At 33.9% G+C, this 22939-nt stretch overlaps 1 protein-coding gene across 3 annotated transcripts in view; it reads left to right on the top strand.

Moving 5' to 3' along the window:
- Nucleotides 1–22939, top strand: part of LOC105320243 (uncharacterized) — a 149318-nt gene that overhangs the window by 75980 nt on the left and 50399 nt on the right. For all 3 annotated transcript variants that reach the window (XM_066068911.1, XM_066068912.1, XM_066068913.1), the window contains 5 exons: nt 6085–6209; nt 13629–13713; nt 13823–13868; nt 13972–14153; nt 16202–16266. In XM_066068911.1, the coding sequence (XP_065924983.1) occupies nt 6085–6209; nt 13629–13713; nt 13823–13868; nt 13972–14153; nt 16202–16266 (503 nt within the window). The remainder of the gene's footprint in view (nt 1–6084; nt 6210–13628; nt 13714–13822; nt 13869–13971; nt 14154–16201; nt 16267–22939) is intronic.

The following is a 22939-nucleotide window of genomic DNA, read 5'->3' on the forward strand; positions in this document are numbered from 1 at the left end:
ACCATATGGCACAATATCTTTTGAACGCCCATTGTTGCTCAGGTGAGCGATGTGGCCCCATGGGCCTCTTGTTTGACATTTCTATCATATTTTTTTAAACTGCTACTAGGTTTCCAATTAATATTTGCCGCCAAAGGGAGAGATTTTTAAATTGTGATGTACCGCTGACAACCCTTTATTTTAGATTTTTTTTTTTTTTGGGTCAACCTTAAAGGGATTCATGTTTTTTTCGAATTTGTTGTCTAATTGTGGTAATTCTAATGCTTGGTAAAGATCACGCTGATTTTGACATTTTAGCTGACGTCATCAAATAAACATGGGACATTCTTTTATTATTCATTTCCTGTAATATTGTGCCAACTTCGGTAGCAAATGTTAATGTACTTTACATGACTTATTATGAGACTGCATGTGCGTATCATATGTACTATAGTTTAGTAATGACAAAGTCTTTTTAAACATTCCTCTTCATTTAAAAAATATACAAAACTAGATCCGATCTCGTTACGAGTAACGAGTAGGTCTTCCGTTCAATTTTGAAATGATACGATTAAAATATCACTGAAATTAAAGAATTCCTCCCTCAACCACTCCCTTTTAGATAATGTATACGATTGTCAATGTCCTTGCAAATGCTTAACAAAGAGTTTTGCTTTTTCACGTACAGAACATTAAAGATTTAAGATTTTAGTACCCTAAAGTCCCTAATTACGTCATCAATGGGTGGTGCAATGAGTTTTACCAACTGATATTGTTACGATCAACAACTTTGCTTCTATAATGCATTACAAAATCTTTATCGTTTTTAAGGTTTGTGTAACAGAATTTACGAGTGTCTTGGCCCCTAATTTAACGGGCCAGCCCTTTTTTCTTGAATTCATTCGAAAGGTCTTACGAATAATAACATTTTTGTTCTAACACTTCTCTAGAATTGTTGTTCATTTTTCAGATACAAATGATTGAATATATTAGGGGCCAGCCCTTTAGATCCTTAATGTAGACAGACATTGGTGTTTTGATTAATGGAATTGAATAGAATCATCAATACAGACATTTTCTTTTATACAATGCTAAACAAAATATGTCCTCTTTTCTAGATATATTTCGTCAAAGTTAAAGTACTTTGGCCCCTAAAAATCCCTTATTCCGTAATAAATGGGCGTGGCAATGATTTTTATACCCCCGCTCCGAAGGAGAGGGGGTATACTGTTTTACCCTTGTGTGTCTGTTTGTCTGTCCGTCTGTCCGTCTGTCTGTCCGTCCGTAACAAAAATTTCTGTCGCATTTATCTCAGCAACTATTTATCGCAGATGCTTGAAATTTTTCCACAATATTTGTATAGGCATGCCATATCGTGGGATAAATATTTTTGTACCAATCGGACGTCAACTTCCTGTTAAATGACGACTTTGTTTATTTTTTAACCAAAATTTTCAAACAAATTTTCGTCAAAGAATTTTCTGCAACTGTTTATTGCAGATGCTTGAAATTTTTACACAATATTTGTAAAGGCATGCCATATCGTGGGATATATTTTAGTACCAATCGGGCGTCAACTTCCTGTTAAATAATGACTCTGTTTATTTTTAGCCAAAATTTTCAAACAAATTTTTGTCAAAGATTTCTCAGCAGCTATTTATGGCAGATGCTTGAAATTTTTACACAGTGTTTGTTAAGGCATGCCATATTGTGGGATATATTTTTGTACCAATCGGACGTCAACTTCCTGTTAATTGACGACTTTGATTATTTTAGCCAAAATTTTCAAACAAATTTTCCTCAAAGATTTCTCAGCAGCTTTTTATCGCAGATGCTTGAAATTTTAACACACTTTTTGTATAGGCATGCCATATTGTGGGATATATTTTTGTACCAATCGGATGCCAGCTTTCTGTTAAATGTCGACTTATTTTGCATATTCACACCAGAGCGGGGGTATCACTAGTGAGTATTGGCTCACAGATATCTTCTTTCTGATGGATATTGTAACGATAAACAACTTTTCTTCTATAATGCATTACAAAATCTGTATCGTTTTTAAGTTATCTGTAATAGAGTTTACGAGAGTATTGGCCCCTAATTTAAGGGGCCAGCCCCTTTTTTCTGGAGTTCATTCGAAAGGTCTCACAAATACTAACATTTTTTGTGATATACACCTATCTAAAATTGTTGATCATTTTTGAGATACAAATGATTAAATTTTTTAGGGACCAGCCCTCTAGATCCCTAATGGGGACAGATATTGGTGTTTTGATTAATGGAATCAATTAGAATCATCGATGCAAACATTTTATATTCTACAATGTCTAACAAAACATGTCTCATTCTTTAGATATATTTCATCCAAGTTAAAGTACTTTGGCCCTTCAAAATCCATAATCACGTAATAAATGGGCGTGGCAATAATTTTACCTGATAGATATTGTAACAATCAACAACTTTGATTTTATAATTCATTACACAATCTTTGTCGTTTCGTTGGAAAGAACTTTTGATTCTCTACCAATTTTGTTTTATATGTTTTAACAAAATATCAACTGATAAAAAGATACAGATCAAAACGCTTGAAAAATTTGATTAAAAATTCGTACCCAATGTTCGTCCCCAGGCGAAAAATGGCGCAGCAACATAATGTAGAGCAACATAATAATGCACAACTTCAAACTGTAGACTACCTATCCTGAAAGTTTCATAGTAATATCTCTGATAGTTTCTGAGATCAACTCTGCACAAAATAGGTCGTAAAAATGTACAAAATGGCCGATAATTCGGTACCGGAAGAGATGATAACAAAAAGTTTGAAAACATATAAAATTCAGATCATATCTCATCACCTGTGAAAAAATGGTTGAAATCTGTCAAATAGTTTCTGGGATATTGCGTGCACAAAACTTGGAAAAAAAACTATATACGATCTCGTTAGGAGTAACGAGTAGGTCTTCCGTTCAATTTTTTTAACGATACGATTAAAATATCAATGAAATTTCAGAATTTCCTCTGAACCCCTCCCTTTTAGATAATGTATACGATTGTCAATATCCTTTACAATGCTTAACAAAGTGTTTTGCCTTTTTACATACAGCACATTAAAGATTTAAGATTTTAGTTCCCTAAAATCCCTAATTATATCGTCAAAGGGTGTGGCAATGAGTTTTACAAACTGGTATTGTTATGATCAACAACTTTGCTTCTATAATGTATTACAAAATCTTGATCGTTTTTAAGTTATGTGTAAGAGATTTTACGAGTTTCTTGGCCCCTAATTGAAGGGGCCAATCCCTTTTGCTTAAGTTCATTGAAAAGGTCTCACAACTACTAACATTTTTGTTCTTACACCTATCTTAAATTGTTGTTCATTTTGTAGATACAAATGATTGAATATTTTAGGGGGCAGCCCTTTAGATTCTTAATGGGAACATTGAATTGATGTATCAATTAGTAGAATCGATCAGTATCATCAATACAGACATTTTCTGTTTTACAGTGCCTAACAAAATATGTCAAATTGCGTCAAAGTTTAAGTACTTTGGCCCCTAGACTTTGCTTCTATAATGCATTACAAAATCTTTATCGTTTTTAAGGTTTGTGTAACAGAATTTACGAGTGTTTTGGCCCCTAATTTAAGGGGCCAGCCCTTTTTTCTTGAGTTCATTCGAAAGGTCTTACGAATAATAACATTTTTTGTTCTAACACTTCTCTAGAATTGTTGTTCATTTTTCAGATACAAATGATTGAATATTTTAGGGGCCAGCCCTCTAGACCTAATATAGACAGGCATTTGTGTTTTGATTAATGGAATTGAATAGATTTATCAATACAGACATTTTCTTTTCTACAATGCTAAACAAAATATGTCTTCTTCTCTAGATATATTGCGTCAAAGTTTAAGTACTTTGGCCCCTAAAAATCCCAAATTACGTAATAAATGGGCGTGGCATTGATTTTCCCTGATGGATATTGTAACGATCAACAACTTTGCTTCTATAATGCATTACAACATTTGTATTGTTTTAAAGTTATCTGTAATAGAGTTTACGAGAGTATTGGCCCCTAATTTAAGGGGCCAGCCCCTTTTTTCTGGAGTTCATTCGAAAGGTCTCACAAATACTAACATTTTTTGTTCTTACACCCATCAAAAATTGTTGATCATTTTTGAGATACAAATGATTGAATATTTAAGGGACCAGCCCTCTAGATCCTTAATAGGGACAGACATTGGTGTTTTGATTAATGGAATCGATTAGAATCATCAATACAGACATTTTCTTTTCTACAATGCTAAACAAAATATGTCTCCTTCTCTAGATATATTGCGTCAAAGTTTAAGTACTTTTGCCCCTAAAAATCCCTATTACTTAATAAATGGGCGTGGCAATGATTTTCCCTGATAGATATTCTTACGATCAACAACTTTGCTTCTATAATGCAAAATCTGTATCGTTTTTAAGTTATCTGTAATAGGGTTTACGAGTAAAATTAATAAAAATTATATATTTTAAGCATCATTGGTACTTAAAGATTACCAATTTGTTTATAGTTTTACCCCATTATGCTTCGCTAATTAAGAATGAACGAAAATTCTTCAAAAGATCCCGGAAATCATCTGTATTTTGGGATTTTACAATCTTGCGCGTGCGCAATACATTCCCGTTAACGGGGTCTTTAGTTTGTTTCCACAAGATCATATTTGCTTGAATAAACTCAGAAATATATTTATGATTTCTTATGAGAGAAATTATAAAATAACAAAAAAAAACATATCAACTTAGTACTGATTTTTGTTTTCGTGATGGCAAAAAAATATTTGATTCCATGCATAAAATTCACATTATATTTCTTAGGAGAGTGAAGATAGAATGTTTTATCGTTAAAATGATAAATGCCCGGTTTTACGATAGATTGTGTTCCATGTATTGTGTCTGTAGCAAAGAAAATACGTGTACGTTGATGAAAAAGTGTTTAATTCTTCCATTATATGGATTAAATTTTTAGATGAAAGTTATTTACAGTCTCAAAAAGGTTAATTGTTATGAATTTGATTGTTATATTCAATGCAACTTCATTAACTTTTTTCAAAATCGTTTCGGATCGATTCTGCAATTTTCTGTTATATTATTGGTATATCGGAGGCATTCTGACTTTCCATGGTGAGGGCCTTTCCTGAGACACAGATTATTCTAACTAAGGAAAGTGAAATTAATAGCATTATTGTAGCTTTGATATGTTAATGTCAACGATACGGTGTGTCGATGTATCTATTTCGTAAATGTCCGATATGCAATGTCAACCCGTGCACGCACGGTTCAATATCAAGTATAATATGATAAAGGTGGTCTCATAAAAGTGATGTACCATCTCGGTGAGCTTTATAATCTCTGATTACCTAAGTTTGACGCATACAAATGTAAGGGGAGTCCATTTAAAGGGGCATGGTCACGATTTTGGTCAAATTTTATTTTTTTGTTTTTATTATTTTCATTGCTTTAAAATGCATTTCTAATGATCAAATTAAATTTGAGAGTCATTCGTAGATTTATAAGCAAGATACAGGGCTCACAATTTCTTTGTCATGTAAACAAGGCTCGTGCCCTGTTTTTGTATACATAGGTTCCATATACCAGTAAAAAATCTTTTCCAGCTTATTTGTCAATTTTTAAAATTTATTGTAAGCATTGATATACAATTCCTGTGTTAAAAACGTTCAACACATTCGTTTTAGGTTTAAAACTGAAATTTTTACTTCAACGTTCAAAATGTAAACAAACGCTTTGTTTACATAGCGAATAATTTCAAGCTCTGTAACTCGCTTATAACTCAACAAATGAGACTCGAATAACGGTTGCCAATAAAAAATGCCTTTCTGAAGCATTGTAAATACTAAAATCGGGAAACTAATTTTTGACCAAAATCGTGACCATGCCCCTTTAAAAAATTTAAAATCGCATTTTAATGAAAATATGTGTTTTTGCAAAGTTTTGAATTTTGGTATTTAATTGGAATTGGTCTCTCTTAGTTTGACACTTTGGACATTTATCATAAATAAAATTGTTGCTAAGAAGTGTTAAATGTTATTCTTTATTTTAGATGTAGCATCAAACACCCAAACACCTAGCGTCTCTAGAAATGTGAAAGTAACTGTCGTCGGGATTCCGGACAAAGCAGAGGCTGCCTCAAATTGTCTGCATGATTTTATTGAAAATTTTAAAAAGGTGAGGCAATGTTTTAGTTTCGTGAAGGATGACAGACCCACAACTAAGTTGCGATGGTTATATTGGTTTTTTTAACCGTTTTTTTGGTCACTTAGTGAGTCAGTCTGTCAGTCCTGTTATATATAGTAAGCCCAACTTTTCTTACTGAATTTCGTGTCACTCTGTAGGTATTTAGGACACAATATGAAGATGTGCATATAACCAGGAAATTCAGAGTCCATTATTTGTCTAAAAAATGCAACCCATTTAATTTGATTGTTGAGTTTTTGCCTTATATTAAAAATAGTTGAGTTTTTAAGCGCAACACCTATTAAACTATAGCACATGTCTAAATCCATTGTTTTTCTGGGAAATTCGACCCTATAAAATTAAGAAATTTGTGATTGTCTCAGGAATATATGCACGAATTTGCAGGAAAGTTTTATCTGATGATTTTTGCATGGTATGCTCTTTATCAAATTGTTTTGTGTCATAAACTCATATTCTGTCATTCATTATGTGTAGCATTGTCAAGTTATTTGGAAGAGTGGGGTATGTTAGTTAGATCACTTTTTGGGAGTTTATTTCAATCAACTTTCTCTTAAAAACCGGAAGTAAATCAGTTATTTGACCTAGGTACAAATAATGAATGAAAAACCACCGCTTAAAATCATAAATAATTCGATGTAATAAATCCAGAAGCATTGTTTTTCAAAGAAATTTCTTTAAATACCATGAAAATTGCAAGATTTAAAATGGTACAATTAAAATAGATGTTTTTATTGTCGTATGCATTCCTGTGCCAGAGTTAATTAGACTAGTTTTCTTATGTTGTTTACAGCAGTAGCAATTTGAATGAAGGGCAGATTATCAGATCTAAAGATTTAACCATTATATATTATTATTTGTTTGTTTAAAAAATTGCTTGGATACTATTTTTCATAAATATTTTGATTACTAATGCACATACTGCATCGTAGAATTTGATGAAGTTAAATCTATTTTTAAATATTACACAACATGATTCATATGGGGTTTTTTTCGTCTACTAGTATAATTCTGAATTCTTGTAGGAAAAGCCGGAGAATTCATGTTAGAAAACAAATGTGCCTATTTATTCAGATAAATGGAGGACACTACTTGCCCTGCAAAATTACTTATCATTGATTTATAGTCTTTGGAATTGACATTTCATATTGTAATCGTATAGTGGTAATTATAACGTCACGGCACCAATGTAATCGTATAGTGGTTATTATAACATCACGGCACCAATTAATGTAATCGTATAGTGGTTTTAACTTTAATTTATACCAGGAGTTCCATGATATTCTTAAGTCTATAGTCGCTTAAGTTAAGTCAGTCTCAAATCCGTCTGTTTTCTAAGTCTAAATCCAAAACTCCATAATAATGTAAAGATTCTAGAAATTAATATCGACGCTCAATCACTCTGTCAAATATTTACGAGCATTTCAAAATCACGCTAGCTCTAGCCCAAGTTCCAGCTACATGAAAATGAAAACACTTGTTATGGTACCATAGATTTATTAATGAGCAAATGTGATATACACAAATATACAATTATACAAACTTCCCGTTATCACCATCCTTACCAAGTAACAACGTAAATGTAAGCCTGCCTTTAAGTTAATTGAAAGTCCAAGTAACCCAAACCTGATGCCAACCCATTTAGCACGGACTAAACGCCTTGCATGCAACACAATGGAAATAAACAAAACACTTAGCAAGGCAATGAACGAGACGGGAAACGGAGACTGGGGCCAACCCATCTACCCGGGGAAGTGAGTTAATTGACTTGAACCTTAGAGAAGATTCCACGTCAACTGCCGGACTAAGGCAAATCCTGACTTTATATACACCGCTCTGTGGGGATGTGTTTCTCTTAACCAATCAGATCGACTATATATATTTATAACTCGAACCAGCTTTTCCCCACATCATTATGAATAACACAGACACTTTCTGAATGATACTTAAACAAATACAACCAATCATATTTATCGTTACGTTTTGCATAAGCTATAGACGAACATGTGCTTGACATGTGACCATGCTAAATATAATCCTATCACAATATTATGTTTCAACTTATTAAAGCTCATTTTTGCCATTCTGTAATGTGTAATGAAAAAAGCACTGTTCAAATGCCTTACTGAACTACGATGTGAAACATGTCGTGAAAGGGTGTTTATTTTTTATTACACTTATACGTATGTAGATTTAGTAACGTTTAAATTAAGGTGGAATGCTTAACCAAAATGATATTTTATGGATATTAAAGTATTATTTCTGACACATAATTTCGTTGTTCAAAGGATATATACCCTGAATTCTTTTATACGATATTTTTGGGTTTTTTATGTTGAAGGGGGAAATCTATTTTGAATGCAAGCAACACCCTGTAAAGTTTAAAATTTGGTGTGAAAAATGATGTCCATTAATGTCAATAATACTTTTAATTTTTTAACTAAAATACTATTTATAATAATAAAAAAACCAACTTTTGTTGATATTTTTCAAATCTATGAATAACATCTTTAAAAGAGCCATTTCTTGTAGAGAAGAAATATTAGAAAATCGTTTAAAAAAAAGAATTTTAGAACTATTAGTATATACATTTCAAAATTTATCCGATCTCGATCAAAAACAAACTAATCAATGTCTAATTTGCAAAAAAGAGGGGAAAAAAGCAACAATATTTCTTTATTTGCAGTCAGGAAATCAGTTGAATTTAATGGTTCAATTTATTTACAATCAATAATACAACCCAACATCCTAGCTTTTGAATTCAATTGTTTTAGGCTTTAAATTTTACTTCATTTAAGTCGATATCAGTTTAATTTCAATCGGATGTGGATCAATTTTAAGATTTATCAATATTCAAACCATTTTTAGCTCACCTGAGCCAAAGGCTCAAGTGAGCTTTTCTGATCACAATTTGTCCGTTGTCTGTGTAACGGGATTTCTTAGCAATAATGAAGACAATCCTTTCTCTTAATTTCTTTAATGATGTTATATTTTTATGCTCTGTAATATATATTATGATAAAATAAATATAACATAATTGTATAATATCAAGTCATAAAATACATTTATACATTATTACAATAGAATTATCTTTAAATACATTTCCATTGAAATATACACATTTCATCATTCCCATATACATATAATTTCATTCAGTCCAAGATTAGAAAGACACAATTAAGGGAAATGACTCTTATCAATTTTAACTTACAAAAGTTATCTTTCTTATACAATAAAAAATTAAAATACACAATTATAAATCATACCAATTTATGAAATTGAGTCCGGTTCCAACCGTTCAGTTATCTTCAATTACTGATGTTAATTGATCTGAATATTAAATATATATCTAAATACATGTTCCTTACATATATTTCCTATTCACAATATAAAACACTTTAATATTTCCTTAGAAATATTAACTATTATATATTAAGCTGTATTTCATATGCTTGTCCATCAGATTTATCTACATCTGACACAATGAAGAAATACAACTTTACTTATCAGATTTATCTACATCTGATATATACAATATTTACAAAGTAATTCCTTCTAAATAATTAATCCTGATACATTGTAGTTCATAATATAAACTAAATTTTCTATAATATTAGTAAATGGTTAAAATAGAAACTTACATTGTCTGGATGTCTTCAGGTCTTCAGAATAAAAGAAAAAGGATATTTGACAGAAATAAACTTCTCTGTTCAAATTCTGAGAGTGTTCTACCTGAATACTGTTCACAAGACAATGAAAACTCTTAACCGATAAAACCCGAGAATTTTCAGTATCAACCAATGAATGTAAAATGTTTGAGTGTGTGTGTGTGGATCTAAAGGGGTGGAAGGCTCTAACTAAATACCTTATTAGTAGAAGAAAGAATTAGAATTTATTTTATTTTAATTTGATAAACTTTTATTTATTTACATTTATATTTTATTTTTATTCATTATTTTTTTAATTTAAAACACATCTACTACATCTGTCGTTGTTGTCGTCGTCGTTGCTATAAACTTTTCACATTTTCATCTTCTTCTCAAGAACCACTGGGGAGATTTCAACCGAATTTGGCACAAAGCCACACTAGGTTAAGGGGATTCAAATTTATTCAAATGAAGGGCCATGCCCTCTTAAAAGGGGAGATAATTGAGAATTATTGAAAATTTGTTGGTATTTTTCAAAAATCTTCTTCTCAAAAACTATTAGGCCAGAAAAGCTCAAATTTAAATGGAATCATCCCCAGATCGTATAGATTCAAGTTTGTTCAAATCATGGTCCCCGGGGGAAGTGTGGGGCCAAAATTTGGGGATCAAGTTTTACGTAGGAAAAAATAGAGAAAATCTTTAAAAATCTTCTCAAAAACTATCAGGCTGGAAAAGCTAAAACTTTAATGGAAGCATCCCCAGATCGTATAGATTCAAGTTTGTTCATATCATGGTCCCCAGGGGTAGGGTGGGGCCACAATTTAGGGATCAAGTTTTACATAGGAATAAATTGAGAAACTCTTTAAAAATCTTCTTCTCAAAAACTATCAGGCCAGAAAAGCTCAAATTTAAATGATAGCGTCCTCAGATAGTGTAGATTCAGGTTTGTTCAAATCATGGTCCCCGGAGGTAGGGTGGGGCCACAATTGGGGGATCAAGTTTTACATAGGAATATATAGAGAATTTTTTTAAAAATCTTCTTCTCAAAAACTCTTAGGCCAGAAAAGCTCAAATTTAAATGGAAGCATCCTCAGGTAGTGTAGATTCAAGTTTGTTCAAATTATAGTCCCGGGGGTAGGGTTGGGCCACAATTGGGGGATCACGTTTTACGTAGGAATATATAGAGAAAATCTTTAAAAATCTTCTTCTCCAAAACTAAAAGGCAAGGAAACCTAAAATTTTAACAGAAGCATCCTCAGGTAGTGTAGATTCAAGTTTGTTCAAATCATGGTCCCCGGGGGTAGGGTGGGGCCACAATTGGGGGATCAAGTTTTACATAGGAATATATAGAGAATTATTTTTTTAAAAATCTTCTTCTCAAAAACTCTTAGGCCAGAAAAGCTCAAATTTAAATGGAAGCATCCACAGGTAGTGTAGATTCAAGTTTGTTCAAATTATAGTCCCGGGGGTAGGGTTGGGCCACAATTGGGGGATCACGTTTTACGTAGGAATATATAGAGAATATCTTTAAAAATCTTCTTCTCAAAAACTATTAGGCCAGAAAAGCTAAAATTTAAATGGAAGCATCCTCAGATAGCGTAGATTCAAGTTTTTTTAAATCATGGTCCCCGGGGGTAGGGTGGGGCCACAATTAGGGATCAAGTTTTACATAGGAATATATAGAGAATATCTTTAAAAATCTTCTCAAAAACTATTAAGCCAGAAAAGTTAAAAAAAATGGAAGCATTCACAGGTAGTGTAGATTCAAGTTTGTTCAAACCATGGTCCCCGGGGGTAGGGTGAGGTCACAATTGAGGGATCAAGTTTTACATAGGAATATATAGAGAAATTCTTTAAAAATCTTTTAAAAAACTATCAGGCCAGAAAAGCTCAAATAAAAAAGATAGCATCCTCAGATAGTGAAGATTCAAGTTTGTTTAAATCATGGTCCCCGGGGGTAGGGTGGGACCACAATTCGGGGATCAAGTTTTACATAGGAATAGATAGAGAAAATCTTTAAAAAATTTCTTCTCAAAAACTATTAGGCCAGAAAAGCTCAAATTAAAATGGAAGCATCCTCAGGTAGTGTAGATTCAAGTTTGTTCAAATCATGGTCCCCGTGGTTAGGGTGGTGCCACGATTGGGGGATAAATTTTTATAAAGGAATATATTGAGAAAATCTTTAAAAAAAATTTTTTAAAAACTATTCGGCCAAGAAAGCTCAAATTGGCGTGTAACCATCCTCAGGTAATGTAGTTTCAAGTTTGTTCAAATCTTGGTCCCTTGGAGTAGGGCGGGGCCACAATGGGGGATAAATTTTTATATATAGAGAAATTCTTTAAAAATCGTCTCAAAACTATTAGGCCAGGAAAGCCCAAATTTGAGTAGAAGCATCTCCAGATCATAAATTAAAGTTTGTTTAAATAATAGTCCAGGGGTAGGGGGAGGCTACAATGGGGGATAAATTTTTACATAGGAATATATAGAGAAAATCTTTAAAAATCTTCTTTTTAAAGACTATTTGGCCAGAAAAGCTTAAACTTGTATAGAGGCATCCTTGGGTAGTGTAAATTCAAGTTTGCAAAACCACAGTCCCTAGTGGTAGGGCGGGGCGGGATGGCGGTTTGAATTTTTACATTGGAATATATAGAGAAAATTTTTAAAAATATTCTGGAAAAGTTTTCGTTCCAAAACTCAGTACTTTGTGTGAAAGCACAGGTTATGCAGATTTATGTTTGATGAAACCATGGGGGGGGGGGGGTATATAGGAATAGAGAGAAATCTTTTTACAGGTACAACAACAAAAGGGGCTTGGTATTTACCAAAAAAAAAGAGGTGCAATAAAATTGGCAGATTTTTAGCAAGAACTACTGTACTTAGTTGTCAAGATATTTTGATACTGTAATGCTTATTTGATCAGAATTAAGACAATTGTTGCTCAGGTGAGCGATGTGGCCCCTGGGCCTCTTGTTTTTCATAAAATGATTGCCTTACGTATCCTCTCTGTGGGATAGTGTTTGAGCAATCTCTTGAAAACGATGTTCTTAATACGCTTAAAAATCATAGAACATGCACGTGACATCATATATTTTTCTCATAATAAAAATGTACACACTCTACCTAATTATGCACAAGTTACACATTAGTGCATTTTTGGATTTATTCAAAACTGTCTCACCAGCTGGAAGTTTTGCTTGAATCCCATCGGTAAAACTTTTGTGCGATCCTTTTTGTCTCCAAATTAAAATAAATTCAAGATTTAGATACCCGTAATATCATACGCATGTGAAGATTATATTATACAGGAAGATATATGGAGTTAAGTCAGCCACGTTTTTAAGATAATTTTTATTGTTGGATTTTCCATGTAATGCAGTAATAGATGTTTGTTGCAGGTGCTTAAATTGAGACATATTTTTGTTTTGGAGTTGAAAAAAGTGTTTGTGGTTCTTCAGAAATCTACATCAATTTTTCCGTGTTTGGAATATATTTTTTCAAATATGTTATAAATTCCTTTTTCTCTGTGATATAAGATTTAGCTAGGTGTGATGTTACAGAGCAAGTATTACAGTATACATACTAGTATTAAGTGTAAATGATTTTCTATATTTATTACCAGATCTATAGCCCAGTTTAATTAGAAAAGTCTTTCCAAGTGCAAAATATATTAAAATAAGAATCTAAAGAGCTTGTAGACAGTGCCTGTTCCAAAAAATAATCATAAGGTATCTCTACGATGTTGTAGAAAAAAGAAGATGGGAATACAATAAAGCAAGATGAAGCTATACAGCCTTCAAAATCTGCAGAAAATAAAGAAATAGAAAAATCAAGTAAGATACAGTTTGAAATGACAATGAATGAAGAATTCATAAATGTGAAATTCTAAAAATAGACTTCATAATGTGCGTTTAAACCATTTGAACATTTTTATTATTGCAGTTACTGACAAAGAAGCATCATCCTCAAGTAAATTAGGCAATGAAAGGTGGTTTCATTTAATTAAAAACTTATTGATTATTATTATCTAAAATAACAAACGCATAAGTTTATTAACGTAAGAAAAAATTAACTTCATTTTTTTCTTGTAGAGAAAATGTATCCGTTCATGGAGAGTCTTTGCGATTGATTCTTGTGAAAACGGCTTCAGAAACTGACCCAAATCTAACGATGTCGGAGTGCAGAAAGCATTTGAATGGAATTAAATATAAAAAGATCATTTGTCCCTTTGAAAATACCTACAGTGCTTTAGTGAAATTTGAAACACAGAAAGGTTTGTGTTGTATAAATTAATCGTTAATTACCTGTTATTTTGTTTTACATCTATATCTTAAATCTTTGAAATGTTTGGCGTTACAGTTGACTATTTCCCTAGCAAAATTTAAAATACATGTTGTTTAACTACAAGAGAATTTATTTCAAAAGGTGTCAAATAAATAACGTATGTAAAGGAATAGTTAGGATTCAGAGAGTCTTAATGTCCCTGTATGTTTCTTACGGCCAAATGCATATTTGTCAGTGAGAAGTTATAACATTTGCGAATCTTCATCAAAATTGTGAATGTCATGAGCCCGAATGGAATGAAAGATAAGGCTTAGACTATTTAAACCTCCAAAATTAAAAAAAAATCAGATTTAAGAAATCAATCCTCATTTATGATTATTGATTTGGTTAGACGTGATATTACATATACTAGATATCCCTCTTTAAAATAAGTGAGAGTTTCTCAAATCTGAGAAGAGATAAACCCATTTTACCATAATGTTTTGTGTAAGAAGAATGCGTTGTAATGTATGTATGTATTTAACTCATATTCATAGAATAAAAAATTGTTTTGGGCAAGTAAGTTATTTTATAAAGAAAGGAAAGGGACATTTAATGTAAAAAAAATAAATTAAAGCTATACACATGATGACGTACATCAGCAATGAATGATGATGAAAAAAGTTTTTGTTTTTAATATTAAAATTATCTTAATGCTGTTAATTGTCATTATATGTCATACAGTTATTGATATGAAATAATATCATCAGTAATATGTGAAATGATTTGTCGTTCATGATACTCTTACCCTTGCCTGTTTTAATACGGTAATACTCACTCGGACTAAAATAGTATACTGGGAAAGCCCATACGTACTTTTGTACTCATTAAATATTATAATCTTTCAATCTTTAAACCATATAAGTATGAGAGGGTTGATCATCCATCCACATTTCTACATAAGTCAAAAATTAAATGTCAATGGAAAAAAGTTAAGGTACAGCTTGATAAATCAACCAAATAATTTGATACAAGGGGAACAGAATAAACAAAAATACCAATTGCCAGAGGCATGCATACAATTTGTCATACAGGAAAAATAAAAAAGTAAGAATAGACGTATGTATGACAACAATCAATATTTATGTAAGACTTTGGTATAAAGGATCAGAACAGGAAAACAATTAAGAAGAACAGGCATCATCAAAAAATATTTGAAATGGGTGTACAAAAACTTCTTGGAGATGTCCCGTTAATATTCAATGAAAGCATAACTTTCCTGTCAGGAAAATAAATAATATCTATGTAACAAGATCGAATTCAGCTTTGTAATTAAGGACATATAGGTATTTTTATTAGTAAACAAAAACATGCGTTTCTACAATTTATCATTTTTTACTCAAATTATAGATTTATAGCTTTATTGTCATGTTTATCGACTGACGCAGTTAAAGAAACAGTTCGCCCGATGCATTTATAAGTTTTGGATGTAATTATGTAATAAATATAAATAAACATTGAAGAAAATTACAGACATGATTTTATATATTTTTCATTTTATTTGTACTCCTCTTGACGTTATCTGTCATTAATTGCTTTAGAGGTATCAAAGTGTTCTTTATTGAAATCAAAACCTTATGCCTTTCACATGTCCAGTTTTAAGGAAATAAATATCTAATGATTGTAATGCAAGTAATAAAAACTGTCTTTTGGTGTCATCTTTTAAAAACAAATATAACTTCATTCACACAATCGGCAATAAAACTCTTTATCACACTCAAAATGTCTTCAATCTATGCAGTCTTATGGTAAAAGTTTGCATTTAATAAGAATTTTGTGTTGGAGTTCTGAGACAACTCTATGTCAATGTTAGACTTGCAGTTTATCATCAAAAATAAAAGAATCATATATTGATAATGTATACAAGTAGAAGTGTATTTTTATGGTAATAATTAATTCCTGTGCTAAAATTGAGTTTTGGGGCATCTTTGATGATGTGACTGCAACTCGCCAGTGTGTAAACTTTATTATTTATAAAATTGTATTTTATGTTTTCAGATGTTGATCAAGTGCTGTCAAACCAAAAGAGTGCTAACTACGCATTTAAAAATCTTCCTGAGGAAGTAAGCATTTAGCGATTTGTGAATCATTGTTCTCCTTTTTAGCTTACACTTTCTGGAGAGTACCAAGTCGTTCTGTTCAATGTTTTTTAAAAATTTATTTTTTCAGAGTCTTAAAATCTGACTCAATTTACTACAAAATGGTCAATGCCATTTTCCCCGAAATATAATAGAAGTATATGTCAGGGATGTAAATGTTTAGAAATCGAACATAGCAAGTCAGATGTAGTCAAGTGTCAACATCATACCGGATTGGGTGAATTAAAGTGGCTCGACACACCAGTCAAATATTTTATGGATGGATGATGGATAGAGAAATAATTTTTAACTCACCTGAGCCAAAGGCTCAAGTGAGCTTTTCTGATTACAATTCGTCCGTTACAATTGGTCCCCGGGGGTAGGGTGGGGCCATAATAGGGGTATCAAGTTTTACGTAGGAATATATGGAGAAAATCTTTAAAATTTTTCTTCTCAAAAACTATTAAGCCAGAAAAGCTCAAACTAAAATGGAAGCATCCTCGGGTAGTGTTGATTCAAATTTATTCAAATCATGGTCCCCGTGGGAAGGGTGGGGCCACAATGGGGGAATCAAGTTTTACATAGGAATATATAGAGAAAATCTTTAGAAATCTTCTTCTCAAAAACTATCAGGCCAGAAAAGCTAAAATTTAAGTGGAAGCATTCTCAGATAGCGTAGATTCAAGTTTGTTCAAGTCATGGTCCCCTTGGGTAGGGTGGGGCCACAATGGGGGGATCAAGTTTTACATAGGAATATATTAAGAAAATCTTTAAAATCTTCTTCTCAAAAAATATTAAGCCAGGAAAGCTCAAATAAGAGTGGAAGCATTCTCAGGTAGTGTAGATTTAAGTTTGTTCAAATCATGGTCCCCGGGGGAAGGGTGGGGCCACAATGGGTGGATAAATTTTTATATAGGAATATATTGAGAAAATCTATAAAAATCTTCGTCTCAAAAACAGTTAGGCCAAGAAAGCTCAAATTGGTATGTAGCCATTCTCAGATAATGTAGATATAAGTTTGTTCAAATCATGGTCCCTGGAGGTAGGGCGGGGCCACAATGGGGGGATCAAGTTTTACATAGGAATGTATAGAGAAAATCTTTAAAATCTTCTTCTCAAAAACTATCAGGCCAGAAAAGCGCAAATTTGAGTGGAAGCATCCACAGATAGCGTAGATTCAAGTTTGTTCAGGTCATGGTCCCCGGGGGAAGGGTGGGGCCACAATTGGGGGATCAAGTTTTACATAGGAACATATTAAGAAAATCCTTAAAAATCTTCTTCCCAAAAACTATCAGGCCAGGAAAGCTCATAATGTAGATATAAGTTTGTTCAAATCATGGTCCCTGGAGGTAGGGCGGGGCCACAATGGGGGGATCAAGTTTTACATAGGAATGTATAGAGAAATTCTAAAAATCTTCTTCTCAAAAAATATCAGGCCAAAAAAGCGCAAATTTGAGTGGAAGCATCCTCAGATAGCGTAGATTCAAGTTTGTTCAAGTCATGCTCCCCGTGGGTAGGGTGGGGCCACAATGGGGGGATCAAGTTTTACATAGGAATATATTAAGAAAATCTTTAAAAATCTTCTTCTCAAAAAATATCAAGCCAGGAAAGCTCAAATAAGAGTGGAAGCATTCTCAGGTAGTGTAGATTTAAGTTTGTTCAAATCATGGTCCCCGGGGGAAGGGCGGGGCCACAATGGGGGGATCAAGTTTTACATAGGAATATATTAAGAAAATCTTTAAAAATCTTCTTCTCAAAAAATATCAAGCCAGGAAAGCTCAAATAAGAGTGGAAGCATTCTCAGGTAGTGTAGATTTAAGTTTGTTCAAATCATGGTCCCCGGGGGAAGGGTAGGGCCACAATTGGGGGATAAATTTTTATACAGGAATATATAGAGAAAATCTTTAAAAATCTTCTTCTCAAAAACAGTTAGGCCAAGAAAGCTCAAATTGGTATGTAACCATTCTCAGATAATGTAGATATAAGTTTGTTCAAATCATGGTCCCTGGAGGTAGGGCGGGGCCACAATGGGGGGATCAAGTTTTACATAGGAATGTATAGAGAAAATCTTTAAAATCTTCTTCTCAAAAACTACCAGGCCAGAAAAGCGCAAATTTGAGTTGAAGCATCCACAGATAGCGTAGATTCAAGTTTGTTCAAGTCATGGTCCCCGGGGGAAGGGTGGGGCCACAATGATGGGATCAAGTTTTACATAGGAATATATTAAGAAAATCTTTAAAAATCGTCTTCTCAAAAACTTTCAGGCCAGGAAAGCTCAAATTAGAGTGGAAGCATCCTCAGGTAGTGTAGATTCAAGTTTATTCAGATCATGGTCCCCGGGGGAAGGGTGGGGCCACAATTGGGGGATAAATTTTTATATAGGAATATATTGAGAAAATCTATAAAAATCTTCTTCTCAAAAACAGTTAGGCCAAGAAAGCCCAAATTGGTATGTAACCATTCTCAGATAATGTAGATATAAGTTTGTTCAAATCATGGTCCCTGGAGGTAGGGGGGGCCACAATGGGGGGATCAAATTTTACATAGGAATGTATAGAGAAAATCTAAAAGTCTTCTTCTCAAAAACTATCAGGCCAGAAAAGCGCAAACTTGAGTGGAAGCATCCTCAGATAGCGTAGATTCAAGTTTGTTCAAGTCATGGTCCCCGTGGTAGGGTGGGGCCAGAATGGGGGGATCAAGTTTTCCATAGGAATATATTAAGAAAATCTTTAAAAATCGTCTTCTCAAAAACTTTCAGGCCAGGAAAGCTCAAATTAGAGTGGAAGCATACTCAGGTAGTGTAGATTCAAGTTTATTCAGATCATGGTCCCCGGAGGAAGGGTGGGGCCACAATTGGGGGATAAATTTTTATATAGGAATATATTGAGAAAATCTATAAAAATCTTCTTCTCAAAAACAGTTAGGCCGAGAAAGCTCAAATTGGTATGTAACCATTCTCAGATAATGTAGATATAAGTTTGTTCAAATCATGGTCCCTGGAGGTAGGGCGGGGCCACAATGGGGGGATCAAGTTTTACTTAGGAATGTATAGAGAAATTCTAAAAATCTTCTTCTCAAAAACTATCAGGCCAAAAAAGCGCAAATTTGAGTGGAAGCATCCTCAGATAGCGTAGATTCAAGTTTGTTCAAGTCATGGTCCCCGTGGGTAGGGTGGGGCCACAATGGGGGGATCAAGTTTTACATAGGAATATATTAAGAAAATCTTTAAAAATCTTCTTCTCAAAAAATATCAAGCCAGGAAAGCTCAAATAAGAGTGGAAGCATTCTCAGGTAGTGTAGATTTAAGTTTGTTCAAATCATGGTCCCCGGGGTAAGGGTAGGGCCACAATTGGGGGATAAATATTTATACAGGAATATATAGAGAAAATCTTTAAAAATCTTCTTCTCAAAAACAGTTAGGCCAAGAAAGCTCAAATTGGTATGTAACCATTCTCAGATAATGTAGATATAAGTTTGTTCAAATCATGGTCCCTGGAGGTAGGGCGGGGCCACAATGGGGGGATCAAATTTTACATAGGAATGTATAGAGAAAATCTTTAAAATCTTCTCAAAAACTATCAGGCCAGAAAAGCGCAAATTTGAGTGGAAGCATCCACAGATAGCGTAGATTCAAGTTTGTTCAGGTCATGGTCCCCGGGGGAAGGGTGGGGCCACAATGGGGGGATCAAGTTTTACATAGGAATATATTAAGAAAATCCTTAAAAATCTTCTTCTCAAAAACTATCAGGCCAGGAAAGCTCAAATTAGGGGAAGCATTCTCAGGTAGTGTAGATTTAAGTTTGTTCAAATCATGGTCCCCGGGGGAATGGTAGGGCCACAATTGGGGGATCAATTTTTATACAGGAATATATAGAGAAAATCTTTAAAAATCTTCTTCTCAAAAACAGTTAGGCCAAGAAAGCTCAAATTGGTATGTAGCCATTCTCAGATAATGTAGATATAAGTTTGTTCAAATCATGGTCCCTGGAGGTAGGGCGGGGCCACAATTGGGGGATCAAGTTTTACATAGGAATGTATAGAGAAAATCTTTAAAATCTTCTCAAAAACTATCAGGCCAGAAAAGCGCAAATTTGAGTGGAAGCGTCCACAGATAGCGTAGATTCAAGTTTGTTCAGGTCATGGTCCCCGGGGGAAGGGTGGGGCCACAATGGGGGGATCAAGTTTTACATAGGAATATATTAAGAAAATCCTTAAAAATCTTCTTCCCAAAAACTATCAGGCCAGGAAAGCTCATAATGTAGATATAAGTTTGTTCAAATCATGGTCCCTGGAGGTAGGGCGGGGCCACAATGGGGGGATCAAGTTTTACATAGGAATGTATAGAGAAATTCTAAAAATCTTCTTCTCAAAAACTATCAGGCCAGAAAAGTGCAAATTTGAGTGGAAGCATCCTGAGATAGCGTAGATTCAAGTTTGTTCAAGTCATGGTCCCCGTGGGTAGGGTGGGGCCACAATGGGGGGATCAAGTTTTACATAGGAATATATTAAGAAAATCTTTAAAAATCTTCTTCTCAAAAAATATCAAGCCAGGAAAGCTCAAATAAGAGTGGAAGCATTCTCAGGTAGTGTAGATTTAAGTTTGTTCAAATCATGGTCCCCGGGGGAAGGGCGGGGCCACAATGGGGGTATCAAGTTTTACATAGGAATATATTAAGAAAATCTTTAAAAATCTTCTTCTCAAAAAATATCAAGCCAGGAAAGCTCAAATAAGAGTGGAAGCATTCTCAGGTAGTGTAGATTTAAGTTTGTTCAAATCATGGTCCCCGGGGGAAGGGTAGGGCCACAATTGGGGGATAAATTTTTATACAGGAATATATAGAGAAAATCTTTAAAAATCTTCTTCTCAAAAACAGTTAGGCCAAGAAAGCTCAAATTGGTATGTAACCATTCTCAGATAATGTAGATATAAGTTTGTTCAAATCATGGTCCCTGGAGGTAGGGCGGGGCCACAATGGGGGGATCAAGTTTTACATAGGAATGTATAGAGAAAATCTTTAAAATCTTCTTCTCAAAAACTACCAGGCCAGAAAAGCGCAAATTTGAGTGGAAGCATCCACAGATAGCGTAGATTCAAGTTTGTTCAAGTCATGGTCCCCGGGGGAAGGGTGGGGCCACAATGAGGGGATCAAGTTTTACATAGGAATATATTAAGAAAATCTTTAAAAATCGTCTTCTCAAAAACTTTCAGGCCAGGAAAGCTCAAATTAGAGTGGAAGCATCCTCAGGTAGTGTAGATTCAAGTTTATTCAGATCATGGTCCCCGGGGGAAGGGTGGGGCCACAATTGGGGGATAAATTTTTATATAGGAATATATTGAGAAAATCTATAAAAATCTTCTTCTCAAAAACAGTTAGGCCAAGAAAGCTCAAATTGGTATGTAACCATTCTCAGATAATGTAGATATAAGTTTGTTCAAATCATGGTCCCTGGAGGTAGGGCGGGGCCACAATGGGGGGATCAAGTTTTACATAGGAATGTATAGAGAAAATCTAAAAGTCTTCTTCTCAAAAACTATCAGGCCAAAAAAGCGCAAACTTGAGTGGAAGCATCCTCAGATAGCGTAGATTCAAGTTTGTTCAAGTCATGGTCCCCGTGGGTAGGGTGGGGCCAGAATGGGGGGATCAAGTTTTCCATAGGAATATATTAAGAAAATCTTTAAAAATCGTCTTCTCAAAAACTTTCAGGCCAGGAAAGCTCAAATTAGAGTGGAAGCATACTCAGGTAGTGTAGATTCAAGTTTATTCAGATCATGGTCCCCGGGGGAAGGGTGGGGCCACAATTGGGGGATAAATTTTTATATAGGAATATATTGAGAAAATCTATAAAAATCTTCTTCTCAAAAACAGTTAGGCCGAGAAAGCTCAAATTGGTATGTAACCATTCTCAGATAATGTAGATATAAGTTTGTTCAAATCATGGTCCCTGGAGGTAGGGCGGGGCCACAATGGGGGGATCAAGTTTTACATAGGAATGTATAGAGAAATTCTAAAAATCTTCTTCTCAAAAACTATCAGGCCAGAAAAGCGCAAATTTGAGTGGAAGCATCCTCAGATAGCGTAGATTCAAGTTTGTTCAAGTCATGGTCCCCGTGGGTAGGGTGGGGCCACAATGGGGGGATCAAGTTTTACATAGGAATATATTAAGAAAATCTTTAAAAATCTTCTTCTCAAAAAATATCAAGCCAGGAAAGCTCAAATAAGAGTGGAAGCATTCTCAGGTAGTGTAGATTTAAGTTTGTTCAAATCATGGTCCCCGGGGGAAGGGCGGGGCCACAATGGGGGGATCAAGTTTTACATAGGAATATATTAAGAAAATCTTTAAAAATCTTCTTCTCAAAAAATATCAAGCCAGGAAAGCTCAAATAAGAGTGGAAGCATTCTCAGGTAGTGTAGATTTAAGTTTGTTCAAATCATGGTCCCCGGGGGAAGGGTAGGGCCACAATTGGGGGATAAATTTTTATACAGGAATATATAGAGAAAATCTTTAAAAATCTTCTTCTCAAAAACAGTTAGGCCAAGAAAGCTCAAATTGGTATGTAACCATTCTCAGATAATGTAGATATAAGTTTGTTCAAATCATGGTCCCTGGAGGTAGGGCGGGGCCACAATGGGGGGATCAAGTTTTACATAGGAATGTA

This window comes from Magallana gigas, chromosome 8, assembly GCF_963853765.1.
Source record: "Magallana gigas chromosome 8, xbMagGiga1.1, whole genome shotgun sequence".
Lineage (NCBI taxonomy): Eukaryota > Metazoa > Mollusca > Bivalvia > Ostreida > Ostreidae > Magallana > Magallana gigas.